A 20549-nucleotide genomic window follows, 5' to 3' on the forward strand; every position below is an offset into this window, starting at 1 on the left:
TAGTTTCTAGTCATACATTTGCCAGGGTTGATTTAAGCAGTTTTGAGTTGGGATGTAAGAGAGATGGAGAAGGTCTTCTATGACAAGAACTGTACTTAAGGGACTTTTCTTCAGAAAAAAAGTGTCATCTTCACATAATTGGTACATCTTTGTTTATATTTGTTGCTTTCTCCTCAGGCAGGGTAGTAGACACAGGGATTAGAACAAAATCTTTAAAAAAATTTTTTTTAACTTCTCTATTTTGTTTTATTTTATTTTATATATTTTTGGCCACGCCATCTGTCATGCGGAATCTTTATTTCCCCAGCCAGGGATCAAACCCGTTCCGCGCCCCCCACCTGCCACCCTAATCCCTGAACCTGAGTTTGCCTAAACTACGGAAGTTGGTGACAGACAGGGAGGCCTGGCGTGCTGCAGTCCACGGGGTCGCAAAGAGTCAGACACGACTGAGCGACTGAACTGAACCCCTGGAAGGGGAAGTCCCTAAAACAAAATCTCTCATTTCTGTTGGCTGCATGAGCAGATTGAGAGATTCAGTCTCTGACAATGGCCTCAGACACCCCGACTTCCCTTTAGCAGTGAAATGTGTATTGCTTTGAAGAGTTGCCTAATTTTAAAAAATTTTTTTTTTTTTTTTTTTTTTTTGACAAGGGAAAGATATTGTATTTTTATTTAAAAAGAAAGAAAATTTATTTTTATTTATATGATTATACCTGTAGGAATTTTTTTGTTTCTTTGAATTTTAAAATATTAATGTTGGTAATATGCAACCATCGCCTCCCCAAGCAGTTTTTTGTTTTTTTTTTTTTGATTTATTTATTTTTATTTTTTTATTTTTTTATTTATTTTTTTTATTCTTCCAATTTTATTTTTTTTTTTTATTCTTCCAATTTTATTTTATTTTTAAACTTTACATAATTGTATTAGTTTTGCCAAATATCAAAATGAATCCATACAGGTATACATGTGTTCCCCATCCCGAACCCTCCTCCCTCCTCCTCCCCATACCATCCCTCTGGGCCGTCCCAGTGCACCAGCCCCAAGCATCCAGCATCATGCATCGAACCTGGACTGGCAACTCGTTTCCTACATGATATTTTTAATTGAAGGATAATCACAGTATTGTGTTGGTTTCTACCATACATCAGCATGGATCAGCCATAGGTATATACATATGTCTCCTCCCTCTTGAGCCTCCCTCACACCACCCACCCCTCTAGATTGTCCCAGAGCCCCGGGTTGAGCTCCTTGCATCATTTCTCAAATTCCCACTGGCTGTCCATTTTACACATGTTAGTGTATATGTTTTCATGCTAGAGTTGCCTAATGTTTAATTTACCTAAGACAGCTGGAGTTCCTCTTTACCAAGTGACAGAAATAAATCATAAGCTATAGACATTTCAGTCAGTGGCCATTTACCTGTGATCCTGTAAAAAAGGAGGCACAGGTAATGAAACACATTGGCATTTCCCAAATCATCACTTTTGACCTTGAAATTTATTTCTAGCCTACCAGACTCCACCTGCCTCTCAGTCTCACCTGGTAGACTGTCAAGGTTTGGGTCATAGTGAGGAAATGGGTTTGGTTTACCATAGACATTCAGCAAACCCAGTGATTTTACTTAATGGGGAGTCTTACTAGCTGAAACTAGCTAGAACCCTCTGCAATGATGGCCTGAAACCCTTCGCTGCAGTTCTTATTTACTTTTTTTTTCTTAGGAAAAGAAGATTTTTCAGATCCCCTGGATGCATGCTGCTAGACATGGGTGGGATGTGGAAAAAGATGCACCCCTCTTTAGAAACTGGGCCATCCATACAGGTATGAACCCACATCATCTCCAGAGGCTGGTACTGTTGCTTTTTTTTTTGGTTTCATGCTTTTTAAAAATCAAGGTATAACTGACAAATTAAATTGCAGGATATTTAAAGTGTACTTTGTTTTTTGGTTGAGAATATTTAAGTTCTACTCTCTTGGTAAATTTCACTTATATGATAGACTGTTAGCTATTGTTTCTTTTTATTTTTACTGCATGTATGAAATGCCTTGGCTTATGGTTTCATGAAGATAGTGCTGATAAACCTGTGACTTGTCTTCAGACACATCCAGGGCATATGAGGTATAGACTTCATCACTCAGAAGTGATGCTCCACCCATTCCATAGAAACTGAGTCTTTGAATTTCCTGGACATGTGGTTTTCTATTTTTTTTTAACACCAAAAATACTGTATATTGGGATATATCCAATTAACAATGTTGTAGCAGTTTCAGATGAACAGTGAAGGAACTCAGCCATATAAATGTGGTTTTCTGATGAAGTTCCCCAGGTATGTACCAGGGGGATGTAGAACTGATTTGTTCTGGAGCTGTAAACCTTGGTTGAATTATTTCCCCCAAAGGTAGTCGAGATTATATTTATTTATAACTAGAGAGCTGTTTCTCTTACTATTTATTTAGCTATGTATTTCTTACTATTTATTTATTTAGCTGTTTATTTTTGATTAATACTTACTATTTATTTAGCTATTTATTTCTTATTATTTATTTGCTGTTTATTTATGTAGCTATTTATTTATAATTTCATTTAACTAGGGAGCTGTTTGTTTGAGAGTCATTTGAAAAGGAGACCTTCCAGTGACTTATGCTTGTTGGTCTCCTGGCCTCCTGAAGCGAAGTGAAGTGAAAGTAACTCAGTCATGTCCAACTCTTCTCGACCCCATGGACTATAGAGTCTATGGAATTTTCCAGGCAAGAGTACTGGAATGGGTAGCCGTTCTCTTCTCCAGGGGATCTTCCCAACCAGGGATTGAACCCAGGTCTCCCACGTTGCAGGAGGATTCTTTACCAGCTGAGCCACCAAGGAAACCCTCCTGACCTCCTAGCTTTTTCTTTTCCTTACCTTGATTCTCCACATTGATTTCTACCCTTATTTTCTCTGAAGTAGACCTAGGGTGACCAGTTTGTCCCAGTTTGCCCTGAAACTGGGAGAAGGCAATGGCACCCCACTCCAGTACTCTTGCCTGGAAAATCCCATGGATGGAAGAGCCTGGTGGGCTGCAGTCCATGGGGTCGCTAAGAGTTGGACATGACTGAGCAACTTCACTTTCACTTTTCACTTTCCTGCACTGGAGAAGGAAATGGCAACCCACTCCAGTGTTCTTGCCTGGAGAATCCCAGGGACGGGGGAGCCTGGTGGGCTGCCGTCTATGGGGTTGCACAGAGTCGGACACGACTGAAGCGACTTAGCAGCAGCAGCAGCGCCCTGAAACTGTTGGGTTTTAAAACAAAAATTCCCGCATCCCAAGAACCTTCTCAGCTTGGAACAAACCAGGACGTTTGTTCACTGTAGGTGTGGCCTGGAATGAAAAGCATTCTCTCTACAACCCGCCAGCAATCCTGTTTCCAGAAATTTTTACTCTGGAAATAATGTTCCCTCTCTTTTTTTTCCTCTTAACCTTCATTCTTTCGACTATTTTTTTAGGAAAGCATCAACCAGGAATAGATAAACCTGACCCAAAAACGTGGAAGGCGAATTTCCGATGTGCCATGAACTCTTTGCCTGACATTGAGGAAGTCAAGGACAAAAGCATAAAAAAAGGAAACAATGCCTTCAGAGTCTACCGGATGCTGCCCATGTCTGAGCGGCCTTCTAAGAAAGGTAGATAAAGATATTTACCGGCTAAAACATCTGTTGCTTAAATAGCGCCTTTGTGATTTCTTGATTTCCACAATCGTAGCCACAGCAAGAATACAACCCTGTTCCCATTGTGGATGTTAATTCTGCCTTTACTTGGCTGGGTAAAATGACTCTCAGGGCCCCCAAGGAAAGGAAAAGAAACGTTTGGGATCTTGACCATCTACACATTACAGCAATAAATGCAGTGAGAGTTTCAGAAAGAATTTAATGTAGGGGAAATGTCTCTGCATTCTTCATGGATTAATCCCGAACTATTTTTGTTGCCACAGGAAAGAAACCAAAGACAGAAAAAGAAGACAGAGTGAAGCACATCAAGGTAATCTTTGTGCAGAGAGGAGACCAAAGTTGTGATCATACTAGTGATTCATAGTCTGTCTCATGAAGACAAGCGATGTGGTCTCTGTGAAGTATTTAATCTTGCTTCCTTTGCTGTTGTGATTTCTGTGCTCTCACGTCTTCTCTTTAGCATGTGCCCGCTTGTGGGCTCAGGTATACACACCTCCCCTGCTTCATCCAATTTCCCTGAACGATTTATGAATGAACTCACAAATCCACGCTGAGCCTGGCAGTCTTAGGCCTCCATCTGGCCCCTGCAACTCTTGCCAGCTGGTCACTTAGCTCCGGCTAAGCTCCAGCAACCCGCTACTATCTGACAATATCAAGTATGTTTTCAGGCCATTAAATATATTTTAAAGTATATTAGGTATTATAAACTTATATTAAATACCTACATTTATATATGTATGTGCTTAGTCACTCGGTTGTGTCCGACTCTTTGTGACCCCATGAACAGTAGCCCACCAGGCCCCTCAAGCCTGGCAGGCTACAGTCCATGGGGTTGTAAAAGAATTGGACGTGACTGAGTGACTGAACACACATGCACACGCACACGTATATATATGTGTGTATATGTATATATTTATGTGTGTATATATATATACTTGTGTGTATATATATATATATATATTTTTTTTTTTTTTACCCTTGATAGGCTATTAGTTTGTGCTCTGTTCAGGCCCTCTATTTGTGTGGATCTCAATATAGAACTAGCTTTCAAAAAAAAAAAAAAAAGAACTAGCTTTCGTAACTCCCAAAGGTCTTCCATAGGGATGTATTTGTGTGTGTGAGCTTTTCCATCGGCTATGTAGTCTGAAACCCCCTACCCTGTGAGGGTCTTTGTGTGTTGATTGGGGGGCCCTTGTTCAAAAGCCATAGAATTGCCAAATATCCCATGAGAAACTGAAGATGAGCTTCAGTTGCTAAGCAAAGAGCAGACTCTACAGTCCGGGCCCGTAGACCATCAGAGAGACAGTGGTCTGCTTCAGCACACCCTGTTTGCAGATGAGGAGACGGTGGCGTGAGAAGGTTGAGTGACAGGGGCCCAAGGGCAGAGGGACATGTGGCCAAGTTCACATGGTAACTTTGAACTGAACTTAAAAGTGATGCCAAGTACTCTGATTTATACTCCAGAATAACTGTTGAAGGAAAATCCAAATTATCCAGACAGCGCAATGTTTAAAAGCAAACCACTGAGTCAAAATAGTTGGAAAAACACACACACAAAATATACTTCAGTTTGACTTGTGAAGGTAATTAGAGGGGAAAACTTAGGTAAATTGTTAAAATTTCAGACACATTTACTTCTACAATGGAAAAGAAATATTTTAGCTAGAGTGTTTCAGCAGTGAGACCTCTAGTTTCCACTTTCAGTATTTTTAGTTGGTGACTTACTTTAAATATAGCACAGTATAGGCCTTATATTTTAACTTTTTATTATGGAAAAATTTTATACACACAGGAAGGAAGCAAGTGAGTCAAATGTACTTCATAGACCGTCACCCCACTTTCAACATCAATCAGCTCATGGCCATTTTATTACATTAGTACCTCTGTCTACTTCCCTATATGCATGAAACTGCAGATACTCAACCATTTTTGACTTGCAAAAATAATTTCATATGGTTCAGCCCAATATTTTAAAGCAGATTCTAAACATCATTTCTTTCACAACTACTTCAGTAAATATCTTTAAAAGATAAATGCTCTTTAAAAATAATCCAGAATCATTATTACATCTGAAAAAATTAATAGTAGTTCTTCACTATCACCAAATATCCATCCAGTCAGTGCTTAAAAATTTCTAATTTGTCTCATAAGTTTCATAGTTTTTATACAGTCTGATCACTTGAATCAAAATCATATAAAGTTCACATGTTGTGATTTTTGTATATGTCTCAAGTCTTTTTAACCTATGGGTTTCCACTGGATTACTTTCAAAAAATTATTTTTTTCTTGCAATTGAAAAAATCTTGTTGTTTGTTATATCAGATTTCCCACCATTTGGATTTTTTTTAGGGCCTACATTCTGATTATTCTTGTTTAGTCAGAAAAGTTGTAACTTCCACAAATGTGTGATTTTGAAGAATCTTCTACAGTCTTAAGTACAGCTCTGTCATATTTACTGCTATTAATATTTTCACAGCATCTAGCTTAGTCATTGGTACAAAACAGATAATTAATACATATTTGATCACTGCCTAGATAGATGAGTATTTGTTGACCAAGTAGATGCTTAAATATATATATGGGGAGGGAGTGGAGGGTTAGAATGCAGATTAAATTTCATAATCTCAGTTAATGGAGAAATAAAAATGGAGTAACAGATGTTCACTTTTCAGTTGACTTTGCTCAGACATACCCTCCAGAAGCAATGACTATTAGGTGCCAATGATGGTAAGATGTACTATTATTTTTTTAATCTGTAAGCAGGGAAAACTGCTTGCAGTGAAATCTTGACATACATAATTGATCAGAAGGCACGTCTTACTTCAGGGGTAGGGAAATGGAGGAATGTGCCCCTCACAAGTCCATCAGTGTGCGAATTGATGACACATGGTGTTCTCGGCAGTAAAGGTCATCTGCAGCCCCGTCACAATGACAGTGTCTTGCATGTGGCCAGGCCCCACATTGACGCAGGGGGGAAAGTGAGAGCTTTCCTTGTAGGCTCAGCCATGTGGGTTAATTCCATCCCAGGAGAGGGTGCAGTGAGAAATCCTGCTGTGATGTAGGCTTGCTTAGTACCTGAATTGTGTCCCTCAGAGAGACATTGTTCCTTCAGCAGAAGATAGGCGATTCATCGGAAGTAAACACAACTTAACTTTTGAATATAAATCCCCTTGCATCTGACTTAACAACAAAGGCTGGGAACATGGAGGAGGCTTGTAGGCTTTCCCAAGTGCTGTGGCTCATGGCTGCATAGTGTTCATTGAATGTTTCTGGAGAGCGGTTCAAAGTCCATTCCCCAGATGGTCTGGAATTGTGTAAAGGATTTTACTGAGATGTTCATACATTACTTTTTATTGTTTGTCAAAACAGCTAAGATCTGAGTTCATATGTCCTGTGCATATATGCAACGGAATAGACTAGGTAGGTTTCTTCTACAGAGAAAATTTGTCTTATACAAATGCTTCCCTTGTGGCTTAGTATCTACCGGCTAATGCAGGAGACGTGGGTTGGATCCCTGGGTCGGTAGGATTCCTTGGAGAAGGAAATAGCAACCCATTCTAGTATTCTTGCCTGGGAAGTCTCATGGACAAAGGAGCCTGGCATGGTCCACGGGGTCGCAAAGAGTCGGACATGACTGGGTAACTAAGCACAAGCGTGTAGTAACTGGGTATGAAAATTTACTGTTAAAACAAGCTCTTCCCAGTCTTCCTTCAATTAAAGTTGAAGTGTTGTTTTTTTTTTTTAAGATACCTGAATAAATACTATTCTTCTTTAAATTATTTTTTTCATTGCAGTATAGTTGATTGAGTTGAAGTTTTAACTAGGAAGAAATATTCAGAGCATGCTGGCCCACTCTTAGAATATTTCTTGGGCCATTCAGGTAGTCTGTTATCTCCATGCTCTTTGTTTCCTCGGGAAATAGCTTCCCGGAAACTGGGAGACCAAGGCCCACTGACCACGTGATATGTGCAGAAATGCTGCCTCCATATCCTCAGATGTTGGAGTATATGCTGTGCACTCAGGGAGCCATTTTACTTGAACTAAGCCCTGCCTGCATGGAGGTAACTGGCTGTCTAAGGGAATATTCTCATAAGAAGCACAGTAGAGAGCAGTACTAGATGGCACGTCATCAGAGTATATCTGTGTTTCAGAAAATGTCCCAAAGCCATGATGAGTAAGGATAGAAGTGGATAAAACAGAGGGGTGTAGCTGACATTCTGGCGCTCTTACCATGCTCTCAGCTTCAATTATTACCTGTTTCGTCTTTCTCATGATGGGCAGGTTGTCTCCCTTTTGTATTAGCAGCAGTGGAGGCACAGGGATGTTGAGTGATTTTCCCAGAGTTCCACGCTTTATGGAGTTGGGATTTGATTCCAGGCGAGTCCAACTCCAGAACCTGTGCCACATCACCTTCCTCAGTGCCTCAGTGCTGTGGGCTCCGAGCCAGGCCTTGGGGGACATGCCAGTAAATTGGTGGATATCCACTCCCACCAGCAGCATCGCACGTGAAGGTCTGGAGGTCAGAGTTGATGTTTGGTCTTCATTGGATAGGGCTTCCCTGGTGGCTCAGATGGTAAAGAATCTGCCTGCAATGCAGAAGATCTGGGTGGGGAAGATCCCCTGGAGAAGGGCATGGCAACCCACTCCAGTGTTCTTGCCTGGAGAATTCCAGGACAGAGGAGCCTGGCGGGCTACAGTCCACGGGGTTGAAAAGAGTTGGAAATGAGAAGTCAGGAAACCAGCTTCATTAGAGCAGGAGCCTGAGTGAGGCCTCATGGGGAAAGAAGGCATGTAGGTAGGATGGATTCGAAATGAATACTTGCGAACTGTAGACTGCTTCCAAATCAAAGAATTGATGCTCTTAGAGAAAATATAATCAAGGACAGCCTTGCACAGTCACTTGGTAAAGAGCAGGCCTGGTCTCTGTTAGTTTTGAGTGCAGACCTCTAGATGGGAGTTACAGAAAAGCAGGTATTGGCTCAGCAGAATTTTATTTTATTTTATTTTTGGCCACCTTGCACAGCATGCTGGATCTTAGTTCTCCTACCAGGGATTGAACCCACCCTCCCTGCATTGGAAGTTTGAAGTCTTAACCACTGGACTGCCAGGGAAGTCAGCAGATTTTTCCGAGAGAGCGCTCGGATCCAACAGTGACTTGAGCTGGCTTACCAAACAATATGCTCCCTGTTGCTGTCCACAGATAGACTGAATGACTACCTGTCAGGGCTCATCCTGGAGTAAGCTTTTCATGGGTGGCAAGGGACCTTCAATTTTTAAACCTTAATGAACTGAAAACCCATGCCAGCAACCCACCTGAACTTTCAACAGATGGAATCAGAACCGCTCTGGAAGCAGGAAACAAGTGAAAGTACTCACCCAGCCAACCCTGGTGCCTCCCTCTCCTCCTGGAGGCTCTTGAAGAGGCTGCTCAGAGCACAGTCTGCAAAACTGGTTGGCCGACTAACCTCCATGGATGTTTTTGTGGCATAAGGCACCGCTGAACTCCTTGGGAAGGACTTGGAGCATGGTGGACTTGATATTTAAGGGAGGTCTTTCTCACAGTCAGGGAGGAGAGACTGAAGTAGACAGTTTAGCTGAAAATAGTGGTTGGAATGGAGAGGAGACATTTCTCTGCAAGAGGATGCTGAGGATGAAGACAGGTATGGATCCAAGAGGCAGCCCTGAGTTTTCAGGCCTCATGGAGAGATGTTAGGACAGAAAGAGGAGCCAGGTTGGCTTAGGACTCAGCAGGCCAGGTTATGGTACAGCCAGGTGTGGTACAGGACAAGAATGAGCATCACAGAGGACCAGGAGATGCTGTGGACAAAGGCCGTTCGTGACCTGAGGGATCTCTGTATATTTGTTCTGTAGAGAAACGTTCACCTATTTTCTTAATTTGGGCTCTTGCCTTAAAAAAAAATAATAACATAGTTTAGTTTTAGATCTTCCTATTCTAATAATTTCAAAAATTTCAGCTGAACGTAGTGAGGATCCCTGTTTTTCTGCTCCCTGGATGGAAACCTTTCAGAGAGGTGCTAGACGCTTTTCACTAGACAATCTACTGTCTTGTCCTTCCAGAACCAAAGAGAAGGTTTGCATGGAGGACTTGGGAATCGATCGGCTGGTTATTTTGGATGTGGGGACGGGAGGAGGCAAAGCAGTGTTCATAGTCTCAGCCTCCATTGGTGGTGGTGGTGGTGTAGTCGCCCAGTCGTGTCTGACTCTTCGGGACCCCAACGATTGTAGCTCACCAGGCTCTTCTGTCCATAGGATTTCCCAGGCAAGAATACTGGAGTGAGTTGCCATTTCCTATTCTGTTCTGTTACAGAAGTTGTGCAGGATTCAAGGCAGGGATCTGGGGAATAGAACAATGTTGGCAGTAGTTCTCAGTCTCCATTGGAATTAGTACAGGATCCAAGGGTTTATTAAGAAGCTACTGGAATTGGACCATGTTCCCTGACCAAAGACTGGGTTCAGCTCCCGTATCTCCTCAGATTAAAAGGAGTGTGATCTTAGAAAACTAATTTCATCTCTGAGTCATAGTTTTCTCAAGTGTAATGTGATAAAAGTCGCACTTGCCGCTAATTAAACTGTAGATCATGTGAAACACTTTGACGTCTCCACATTGAGAAATCAGAATAATTTAGGTTTTTAAATATATGCAAGTCTGACTGCCTCGTTACTTTTATAAGAAACCTAAAGTGGAAAATGACAACAAAAGAGACCCATGAAAATGAGCAGTTCTTTCCATAATTCCCTAAAATGTTCTTAGTTCCTTTTGGGAAATCAAAGAGATGGAAGAGGAATAAGATGACACATAGAGCTTGGTGGAGATGTTGAGGGGGTAGAAAGGGGGCCATTGAGAAAGCCAGAGAGGAAGGGGCCCTCAGCAAGGTGGCAAATCCGGTAGCTTTTGTTGTCAAGAACGGAGAGTTACAGGTCTTCCTGTTGGATGTCAGAGTGTGGGGCTGAGGGAAAGAGACTTGCAGAAAGGTGCTTTGGGAGAGTGGAGTTTTATCTGTGACCTTGGATAATAGCGAGTGTTTATTTAATTATAGATGACAGGTGCATATTCATTGTATTTAATCTTTCCATCATCCCTGTGGGAATGGTGTGGGTTCTATTATTGTCCTCAGTTTACAGCTGTCCACAGCATCCTAAGAGACCGCTGAAGAGGCTAAAGCCCTGTAACTAGTGAAAGACTTGAACTCCAGGCTCATGTGACTCCAAAGCCAGACCGTCTCATCGTCACCCTCTCCGGGAGCTGAGAGTTCGCTTCCACGAGTGGAGTGGCAGCCAGACTGCAGGCTTTTCCGAGCCACAGTGAGGGGGCTGTGGTGGGAAGGCAGGTGCACAGTCAAGAGTTTAGCTCTCAAGGGAATGTGATGCCTCAAGTCACAAGCAAGCGAGTTTCTTCCCAGAAAGGATAAACTCTTTGGAATTTGTAAAAGAGATGCTACAAGGAAAGAGGATAAACATTCTACCCAACAGGGCGGTCCCTGGTCCTTCCTGGGGATGGGGGGGCAGCGGGGCAGGGGGGGTGTCAGCGTTTCATACATCTGGTCAACCCTGCTGTTTGTGATTTTTTTTTTTTCCCCAAGAACTGAGCTATACAGTGAGGTAATGTCTTTAAAGTCACGGATATCATGGTGGGAATTTGCTGGGTGGGACTGTGGCTTCCCTAAGGTTTACAGGGCATTCGTGATTGAGTCCAAGCAGCACATGCATTGATAAGAATACTCTGCATGCCTTGGAGCAGCCACTTGAAATTTTTCAAAGCAGAGTCATATCCATCTCACATGATCTTCTGCTCCCGTCTTCTGTTCTTTCCATCCTTATACCCCCGTCTCCAGTGTGGTTTCCCCAGGAGTTGTGTGTGGCTTTTTTGGTCTGATTCTGTTGCTGTCATAGATAGCAATAGCTTCTCTTCTCTTGAAGAGAAGCGCTCTCATCAAACCACTGAAAGTCAGTCTGTACCCCAGCACTGGCTGTCCCAGAGCTGTTGGTGCTTTCAGAGGTTGGAGGGCTCTGGTGCACTTGAGTAAACCAGAATCGAGAGCCGAGCTTAGGCAGAGGAATTGATTCTCCTAGATTCATTAGTATCAATATGTAGACTCTCGGAAGGCTTTAACAGGCACCATGGATATGGGCTGCTCCACTTGCCTCCACAGAGTCAAGGGGTCTTCAGCTGGGAGTCTGGCCCGTGTCACCGGCTGCCCCGCCCCACCCCTGGGGCAGGATGCTCAAGTGGCCAGGGTCCAGGGCAAACCCTATATGAGAAAAATTCATCCACCATGTGCTCTGAGTTCCTGTCCTTGGGCTCATAGTTGAGGCAGAGCTTTTCCTCCAAAAGTATAAAAGGATTCCTCCCTTAGAGAGAAGGTCAGGAGCTGACGCACGCACGCCCTCCTTCAGAGAAGGAAGAGTTGGGGTCTCCCTAGCACGGAGCTTTACTTAGATAGTAATGCAGCTTCCTTATCCAGGGGTCATCGGGTTGCAGAGGTAAGCATTTCAGGAAGGTAAGCCAGGTGCAATGGTGTTACCTCCTCCAAGGAAGAAGTGGGAAAAAAGGGAACACTAGAGGAGACATTCTAGGCAGAAATGTGCTTTTTAAGCTCTAGCTGATTGAAAACATACACTTGAAACATGCACTTGGGAGATGAACCTGACCTTGGCATTAAAAGAAAGCAGACAGGGTAGAATTTAAGCTAAGCAAAGGAAGGGAAAAGGAAGTGTTCTCAATTCTTTTTTCTTTTCTTCTTCCTAGCAAGAACCAATTGAGTCACCTTTGGGGCTTAGTAACGGAGTAAGTGATCTTTCTCCTGAGTATGCGGTCCTGACTTCAACTATAAAAACTGAAGTGGATAGTACGGTGAACATCATAGGTAAACTGTTTTGACATCTCATTTCTTTATACACACAAGTAGCCCCTCCGGGGTCGAGAATTTGTAAAACGTGACTTAAAATAACATAGGCTGTGGGAGGAGGGCTTGGAACTGTCTCAGAATGCAAGTTCAGGCCCTCGGATGTCAGGGCTGAAAAATACAATCCTTTGAGGATCAGATAAAGGAACTGAGGTGGATGGACCTCAAGAAAATAGGTAGATGAAAAGAGATTCCACCGCCCGCCCCGCCCCCCGCCCCTCACTGGCGGCTAATCACCGGCAGTTCTCAGTCTTTGCATTTTTGGTTATGTGGACAAATGTATTATTTATTTAACTTGGGAACAAGGAGTGGGGGAGACTGTCCCCACCAGTCCTCACAGCATCTTCTGGATGACGGACCTGCCACAGAGGTGGTGCTCATCTCTCAGAGGCGGAAACAGAAGTGTGTGGCCGGAGGGCATGCTGTGATCCCGCGGAGAGTTCTGAGTACCTTCTGTGCCGCAGAAGCAGCGCTGTGCACGGGGAAATAGATCGGGAGCAAGGCAGGACCAACTCCTAGTTTCATGGAACTGCAGATAACAACAGCTTTGCCGTCTATGTTAAATGCGCCAGAGGGACAGACTGGAGAGATGAGATGATGCTGCTGGGGGAGGAACTGCAGCAGGGGGCTGGCAGCAGACCTGGCCCCATGGACCCCGATGCAGGAACACACTTGGAGGACTAGAGGGAAGGCCAGTGCACCTGGGGAGGGCTCATGAGGCTCTTCAGAAAGGAAGTGGGGTGGGCTTATGGGGGCCTTTGCAGACCCTGGGAAGGAGGTTGGGTTTTTTTCCTCAGAGTGCTGGAGGGTGTGTGTGTGTATATGTTTAAGTTTTTAAAAATTGAAATACAGCAGATACTAAGGCTCACAGATGTTGCATATACATGCATCATGTAAGCCCCACCCCAGGAGGCTTTTAGGCAGGAGGGTGACAAGCGTGGATTATATCTCAGTAAAGTCCCACCGGGGTGCTGCCATGAGTGGATGGTGGGGACCCTTTGTAAGAGTGGAGACCAAGCCTTGAACTTGTATTCTGACTCCAGCCCAGGAATCCAGAACCTCTGTTTCTTTGCCCTCAATACCTTTGGTTTCATTTCATTTTGCTCCATTTTGTAAACAATTAGGGCTTCTAACACTGGTAAGAATGGGAAAGATGAAGCAGAGCTCCAAGAGTCAGTCTCACATCTGAGGACCTTCATTTGTGGGTTCTCAGTGGCTTCTCCGATGGCTCAGCAGATGAAGAATCTGCTTGTAATGCGGGAGACACAGGAGACACGGGTTCAATCCCTGGGTTGGGAAGAGTCCCCTGGAGAAGGAAATGGCAACCCACTCCAGTATTCTTGCCTGGGAAATCCCATGGACAGAGGAGCCTGGTGGGCTACAGTCCATGGGGTTGCAGAGAGTCGGACATGACCGAGCTACTAAGCACACAGTGTGGGGTTTGGACCGGAAGTTGCAACCGCTGCACGTGGGGTTTTGGAGTTTGGAGGTAGAATCACAGGTGCAGGGTCTTCCTTGCACTTGGAGTCTCCAGCAGCGTGCAGGGTGAAGGAAGAATGACGCATATGCTGTGTCTCGCGACTGGACGGCCTTGCCTTCCTCGTTGGGATGCGGCACTTCTGCACAGAGACAGATGGCCCCACAGTCATTTTGAGCTGAGCGAACTGTCGAACTGTCGAGCGAGCAGCCTTCTCACTTCCCCTCTGGAGCGAGGCCGCTTGTCTGACCGGAAGTCCGGCTTCCTCCCCTAGGGCCGCTGGGAGCTGCTTCTCCAGCACCTGGGTTTTGATCGTCCCTGTGTCAGCAGACTGTCCTCGGAAAGCTTCGGTCCTCTGAGCTCTTTTTAAAAAGCAAGATATTTGCCAACCCTCCAGGCACGCTTTCTTAAGATTCAGCTTATTTTGAGGGAGTTGTTTGACTTTTGAGCTCCCTTCCTTAAGGAGGGAAATTCAGCCTCAAATAAAATGCCAGACAGAAGCCAGAATTGGACCAGTATTCTTTACTCCCAACCGTTTTTTTTTTTTTTTAACATTCTGGTTGAGTCTTCAGTACATAAATTCTCTGTCAGGTTGGTTGTTCTTCACCCTTTGGTGTAGTGGGCGCTGCATGGCGTTGGTACTGCATGGTCGTTCCTTCTGGGGCAAAGATGAAGGTCAGGTCTGGTTAGAGAATCACCAACTGGATTAAATGATTCTCTTCCGAAGAATAAAATCATAATGGATGGCAGTAAAATGAGTTTGAATATCTCTTTCTAACTAGTCAGTGGCCCTTGCAAAGGTGTGTAATGATAGATGCAGTGGATCCATGCAAGTATTTGAAAGAAGTGGGTACTTTGTGATTATTGCTAACAGAACCACTAGTTCAGATTTTAAACCCTTCTCAGAGCCTTGTCTCCACTCTCCCAAGTGATGGTTAATTAGCCATTCCAGCCTCTGTGATGTGTGGACCAAGATGAAAAACATCGCTGTTTCTGATTCTGAGGCTCCTGTGGCATTGGAGAGATTCTTTTCTGGGCTGTCTTTACTTTCTAAAAAAATGTTTTATTTAAAAATGACACCATTTCTTGCTTTCTATTTATTGGTCTCTAAACCCAGAGTTCCTTCCAGTTTTGTATCCAGGCACAAAGATGAAAACTTCAAGATGTTTTCATTCCCCTCTTATAAGCCCATGTTTATGAGATTAAAAATGGGAGCTGAAATGAGTCCTTAATACGAGAGCCTTTTCCTCGTTGTTAGTCGGCTCTGTCCCTGGGGAAATAGATTGAAAATCAGTATCTTAATCCCGTGGAGGCCAGCCAGCCAGTATATTTTTATTCTGGAGATGGGCGCTCTGTGTGGTAAGCAAATCCAGTAAGGGCGTAAACAGCGAAATGTACTGTTACCCTGACAAATGAACTCTTGCTGGATCTCAGCTGTGTTTCACTTTTATTCTTAGGGCAGCAGGAAGACACACACACATACACACGTGCACTAGTGCACACACACTCACAGTCAGCGGGCAGTGTCCTGGGCTCACCTTCTTGTCCATATCAGCTGAATGTACTTCCAGATTTAGCTGGCTGTGCACTCTAAGAGGGGGTGTGGTGTCTCAGTACTTAAACCAAGTGTTTTCCCATTTCCTCTCTCCTGAGCATTTAAATGCACAGGTCAGCACCCTCCAACACCCTTACCTGCTACCCCTTTAAGAGGAGGGAGGGGAAAAAAAAAACACTCCTTATTGTTATTTTTACTTTTCTTTCACATTGAATTATTTCGTGTATGTGGCAACTTCTGTTTTTAGGAAGTGGAAGAAGCCAGAAACATGCTGGATTGTTCTGATAATACCCTGCTGGCCTACTGCCCGGGTCAGCAGGGCCTCTGCTGAGCTGTATTGAAATCACCTCCAGGCCAGTGTGTAAAGTCTGCAGGTGCGGAAATTCTGTCTCCCTGGCTTAGGTGGGGCTTCATCACCCCCATTGTGTTCCTTGATAAAAGTAACCCCACCCTGCAAGAAAGCAAAGACTGCTGTGAAATAAGGAAGGCTGTTCATGACCCTGAAGTAAATCAAGCAGGCCTTGGGTAACTAGACATAGACAGTTAGGAAATAATGTGATTTGGGTTTTGCCTTGATTTTGGTGGCCCAAATCACACAGTCTTAGGACGTACCTTTTTTTTTTTTGGTTCCAAATTTTACTGACTTCATCTAAAGTAAACCTAGAATAGCTTTTTTTTTTTCAGCCACGCTTAGAAACTTTGAGTATCTACAGGAGCAGAAAACAACAAAAAAGGCGCAGAGGAGATTCAGAACTAAGAGACCAAACTTAGGGCCTCACAGTTACAACTTAAGATCGGCAGCCTCTGGCACCAGATTTCATAATTGTTTGAGGATGGCCTGCCAGTGGAGGAGACGTAAGAGATGCGGGTTCGATGCCTGGATTGAGAAAATCCCCTGGAAGAGGGCACGGCAACCCACTCTAGTACTCTTGCCTGGAGAATCCCATGGACAGAGGAGCCTGGCGGGCTATGGTCCATAAGGTTGCAAAGAGTCAGACAAGACTGCAGTGACTTAGAACGCACACAAAGATGATGCTCAGGCTGTAAGGTTGTCTTCATTTTTTCAGCTCCTTTGTGGCTCGTTCAGTTCCCCATTTTCCCTGATGCTTCAGATATGAGAAATTCCATCTACGAGATAAAAAAGTAGCTTTGGGGTGGCTCTTTCGATGGAAGGCACCCCTCTTGAGAAGGGGCGAATAAAGGCTCTCCATGCTGGTTCTCAGTGGGCTGGGCCTTGTCCTGGAGGCTCTTGGGGACAAGGTCAGAGACCCGATATCCAGTTTTATCAGGACCCTGAGAAAGCTCTTAGCCATCGGGTGGTCCGTGTATGAGGTGTAAATCGAGATCTCACAGCGTACCAAGACACAACCGATAATACATCTTGTTTTTGTTCGGTGAACTGGACCTTGGAAAACCCAGGGTGACAGAGGTTAGCCAGCACAGGACATGATCTCCGTCCCGCGTGCCCCTGCAGCCCGGGGAAATGGAGGTGGAGGTTTTATTTATTTTTCAACCTTTAAGGAGTTTTTATTTACCCAAGCAAGTTGTCAACTTTTCATGAGGCTATAGATGTTTTTCTCCTCCTCCCTCTCTCTTGCCACCTCTGCCTCATTTATAATTAACTGTCTAATCCCGTCTTCCCTGGTCGTATTTCTCAAATCTGTCCTCTTCTATTTCTGATGCGACTCCCAGTCACCTTCGCGCTGGCCCGAGCTCTGTGTCCACGCTGCCCCTTCTCCACGGAGTCGTTTGTCCCAAAGTGCCAGTCTCACCCTGTCCCCACTGCCCTGGCCCAGGACCAAGGCCCTCACGTCCACAGGCTCCTGGTGACCTAGTCCCTGTCCACCTCTTTTATACCTGTGTTTGAACTTGAATGACTCTGAACGGTTTGATTCTATGTGTGCATCCAGGGAGAAAAAGGTTTAGGGCATGGGTTCTGTTTCTGTGGGTGGATGCTAAGTCTCTGTCTGCATAGCAGAGTGAGGATGGGGCATTTGATGGCTTCATCAGGGAGGGTATGCCACCAATCCATGAGGTCTTACCCGGGTTTCTGCTCCCAGAGAGTTGACCCTTGAGACAAGTTGATTAACTCAACCGAGTTTTTACTAGAAGACACTGTTTGCTCCCCTTTGTAGCAGAGCAGCATAGGATGCTGTTTTCTGATGGGAGTGAAGAGTGTATACTCTCATCACACTCTGGCTCTACCCTGCACCCCTGTAGACCTGTCACTGTCGGGGGGCAGTGTGCCCCATGTGGGGACAGAGCTCCCTTCTCTGAAAGTACTAACCTTGTAGACACTGTCTCTACCACCCTTGAATGCCTAAACCAAATCGTGGCCAGACTCTTTTATCTAAAAGGAAAACGGAAGAGTACCAGATTAAAAGTTAACAGGATGGGGCTCCAGACCTAGTTCTGCAGGTTTCTGTTTGTCACATGACCCTAGGCAAACTCCCTAACTTCTCTGAGACGCACATTTCCTCGTGTCTAAAGCAGAAATGATAAAACTGATTCCGCCCACCTCGCAGGGTTGTTGCAAGCATCTGGTGGGTATCACGAGAAATCACTGTGTGATTGAAAAGTGAAAGTGAAGGTCGCTCAGTCGTGTCCGACTCTTTGCGACCCCGTGGACTATCCAGTCCATGGAATTCTCCAGGCCAGAATACTGGAATGGGTAGCCTTTCCCTCCTCCAGGGGATCTTCCCAACACAGTGATCGAACCCAGGTCTCCCACATTGCAGGCGGATTTCTTTACCAGCTGAGCCACCAGGGAAGCCCAAACTGTGGTTAGAAGATGGTAAAATGATACTATGCTTGTGATATTATCAAAATCATATTAAAATAGATTTGATTAAGAGAAGTTTTCTCTTATGTTACATCATCAGGGCTGGTCTTCACAGTTTAAGTTCTCAAACTTCAGATGAGGTCAGAGAGAAATTTCTCTCCGTGGTAGCTTGCAAATGGCCTGCTTTTCTATGCCTTCAGCTGGACCCTGCAGCCGCCTGAGTGACCTTGACAATTTACCCGACTTCCCTGGTTTTCAGCTTTGTTTCAGCTGCCAAGTGGTAGGACCAACCCACCTTCAAAGAACTTTTCCATTCCTAGCAGGCTACTTTTAAGATCTTTCTCTGAGGCATGGGGGCAACTACTTTCTTGGGTGGAGCCCTGCATTAAGTCAACAGTTATTAATAAAGTGAGAATGACCTTTTAAGGAATCAAACTGGCTCATCAGTAACGAGCCATGAATAATATTGTTGTAAGTCTCAGCAGCGAAGTCCCGATAAAATTACATTCCTGCGGGTGTCTCTTTTCCTGATGTGCTGACCTTCATAAGCTAGAGGAGCTTAGTGGATTCCTTGCTCCTCTGACCATTCGAGAATTTCCTTGGCACCCAATATAGAACTGTTGAAAAGCAATTTCACTATTGGTTATGAGCCCAGAGTTTTATTAAGGTGAGATTTGAAAGTTTTTCTCCTAAGAGGGGCTCAGAAAGCCCTGGGTAGCTCAGTTTGAACTTCCTTAACTCTTTCAGGAGACAGTGCTGCTGAGTACTGGAGAGGGAAAGCTGAATTTCCACCCTGAGACTGCCACTTAACCAGCTGTCTGACCATTGAACTCTCTGTTAGCTATTTGATTCTCCACGATGTTTTTCCACCTGTGTAAGACAGGGTGATAATCATATCTTCCCATGGAGTTGTAAGGTCTCACAGGTGATCATCCATGGGGGGGAAGACAAACTTCAGGGCCCAGAAGATGTTAGGTTTTGTTCTTACTGGTTATCAGGATCATCCAGCACCTAGAGGGCTCCCACTCTTGTCCTTTCATGCTGTAGCACAAGGGTCCCCAGCCCCAGGTTCTTGGAAAAATCATCTTCCACGAAACTGGTCCCTGGTGCCAAAAAGGTTGGGTACCGCTGCTTGAGCAGATTGCTAACTCTGCTCTTCTTGTGACTTTTCATTCCTCAGAAATCAGTGGCTCTGTCTGTGTGGTCCCCTGGGGGTAAAGTTTGGTGATTCAGGGAAATCAGTTCGCATCTGTCTCTATAGATGGGTAAAGAGAAGGAGATTGATCAAGGCTGGTGTGTAAAGCCCATCCAGAGAGCATCTCAGACGTGTGGGACCTCTGCGCTTCTCTCTTGGACTTGCGACTTACGAGCTGGAAAGTTTCTAAAGTGTCCTTGGTCGTGTTCAGATGGAGAGCGGCGCTCGTCCCTGTCCCAAGCACAGAGCTACACGCTCTCAGGGTGACGCTTGGCCTTAAACATCGTGGACTCATATTAACTGGGTACCAGATGTAGCCCAGAAAGCAAAAACTTATTTTCTCTCTTTGTCACTGGTATTCAGGATACACTTAAAAATTGAATTAGAGGTGCTTATCTACTTTTGGTCTGAAAGCATGTATATTAAGTGAAATACAGTAAAAGCAGCCCTCTTAGAAGGTGTGCAGCTCTGTGAATTTTGATGGATGTCCTCTGTGGTGTGACCACCGCTATATTTAAGACATAGGTCATTTTCCTCACCCCCAAATGTTTTTATGTCCCTCCTGCAAGCCCCTGGCGGCTATGGTTGCTCTGTCTTTATCACTTCACCTAGATTTTTAAAATCCCACTTGCCAGGAGTCCTGAAATTCTCTAGAAGACATCCGTTGTTCCATCCGGTACTCACAAATGGTCCTGAACTCTTGCAGGCTTCTGGCTCCCGTCAGGGAGCCTTGCTCTGTTTATTCATCTCTTTACTCAGCAGAGTCATTGAGCTGCTCTGCGGTCCAAGCCGCAAACGTGTGCTGTGACTCAAGACACAGAGTCCTCATGCAGGTTCTCGGCTCTCTCGGGAGCCACAGCGTGGTTGGGAGATGACATGCATGAACACAGAGTTTAATAAAGAGACAGAGAATTAA

The 20549-nt window shown here is 44.5% G+C and overlaps 1 protein-coding gene across 3 annotated transcripts in view; it reads left to right on the forward strand.

Moving 5' to 3' along the window:
• Window positions 1–20549, forward strand: part of IRF2 (interferon regulatory factor 2) — an 84070-nt gene that overhangs the window by 48989 nt on the left and 14532 nt on the right. For all 3 annotated transcript variants that reach the window (XM_070364395.1, XM_005903153.3, XM_070364394.1), the window contains exons 3-6: window positions 1719–1818; window positions 3479–3655; window positions 3964–4010; window positions 12468–12585. In XM_070364395.1, coding sequence (XP_070220496.1) covers window positions 1719–1818; window positions 3479–3655; window positions 3964–4010; window positions 12468–12585 — 442 coding nt within the window. The remainder of the gene's footprint in view (window positions 1–1718; window positions 1819–3478; window positions 3656–3963; window positions 4011–12467; window positions 12586–20549) is intronic.

The sequence above is a fragment of the Bos mutus genome, chromosome 27 (genome assembly GCF_027580195.1).
Source record: "Bos mutus isolate GX-2022 chromosome 27, NWIPB_WYAK_1.1, whole genome shotgun sequence".
Lineage (NCBI taxonomy): Eukaryota > Metazoa > Chordata > Mammalia > Artiodactyla > Bovidae > Bos > Bos mutus.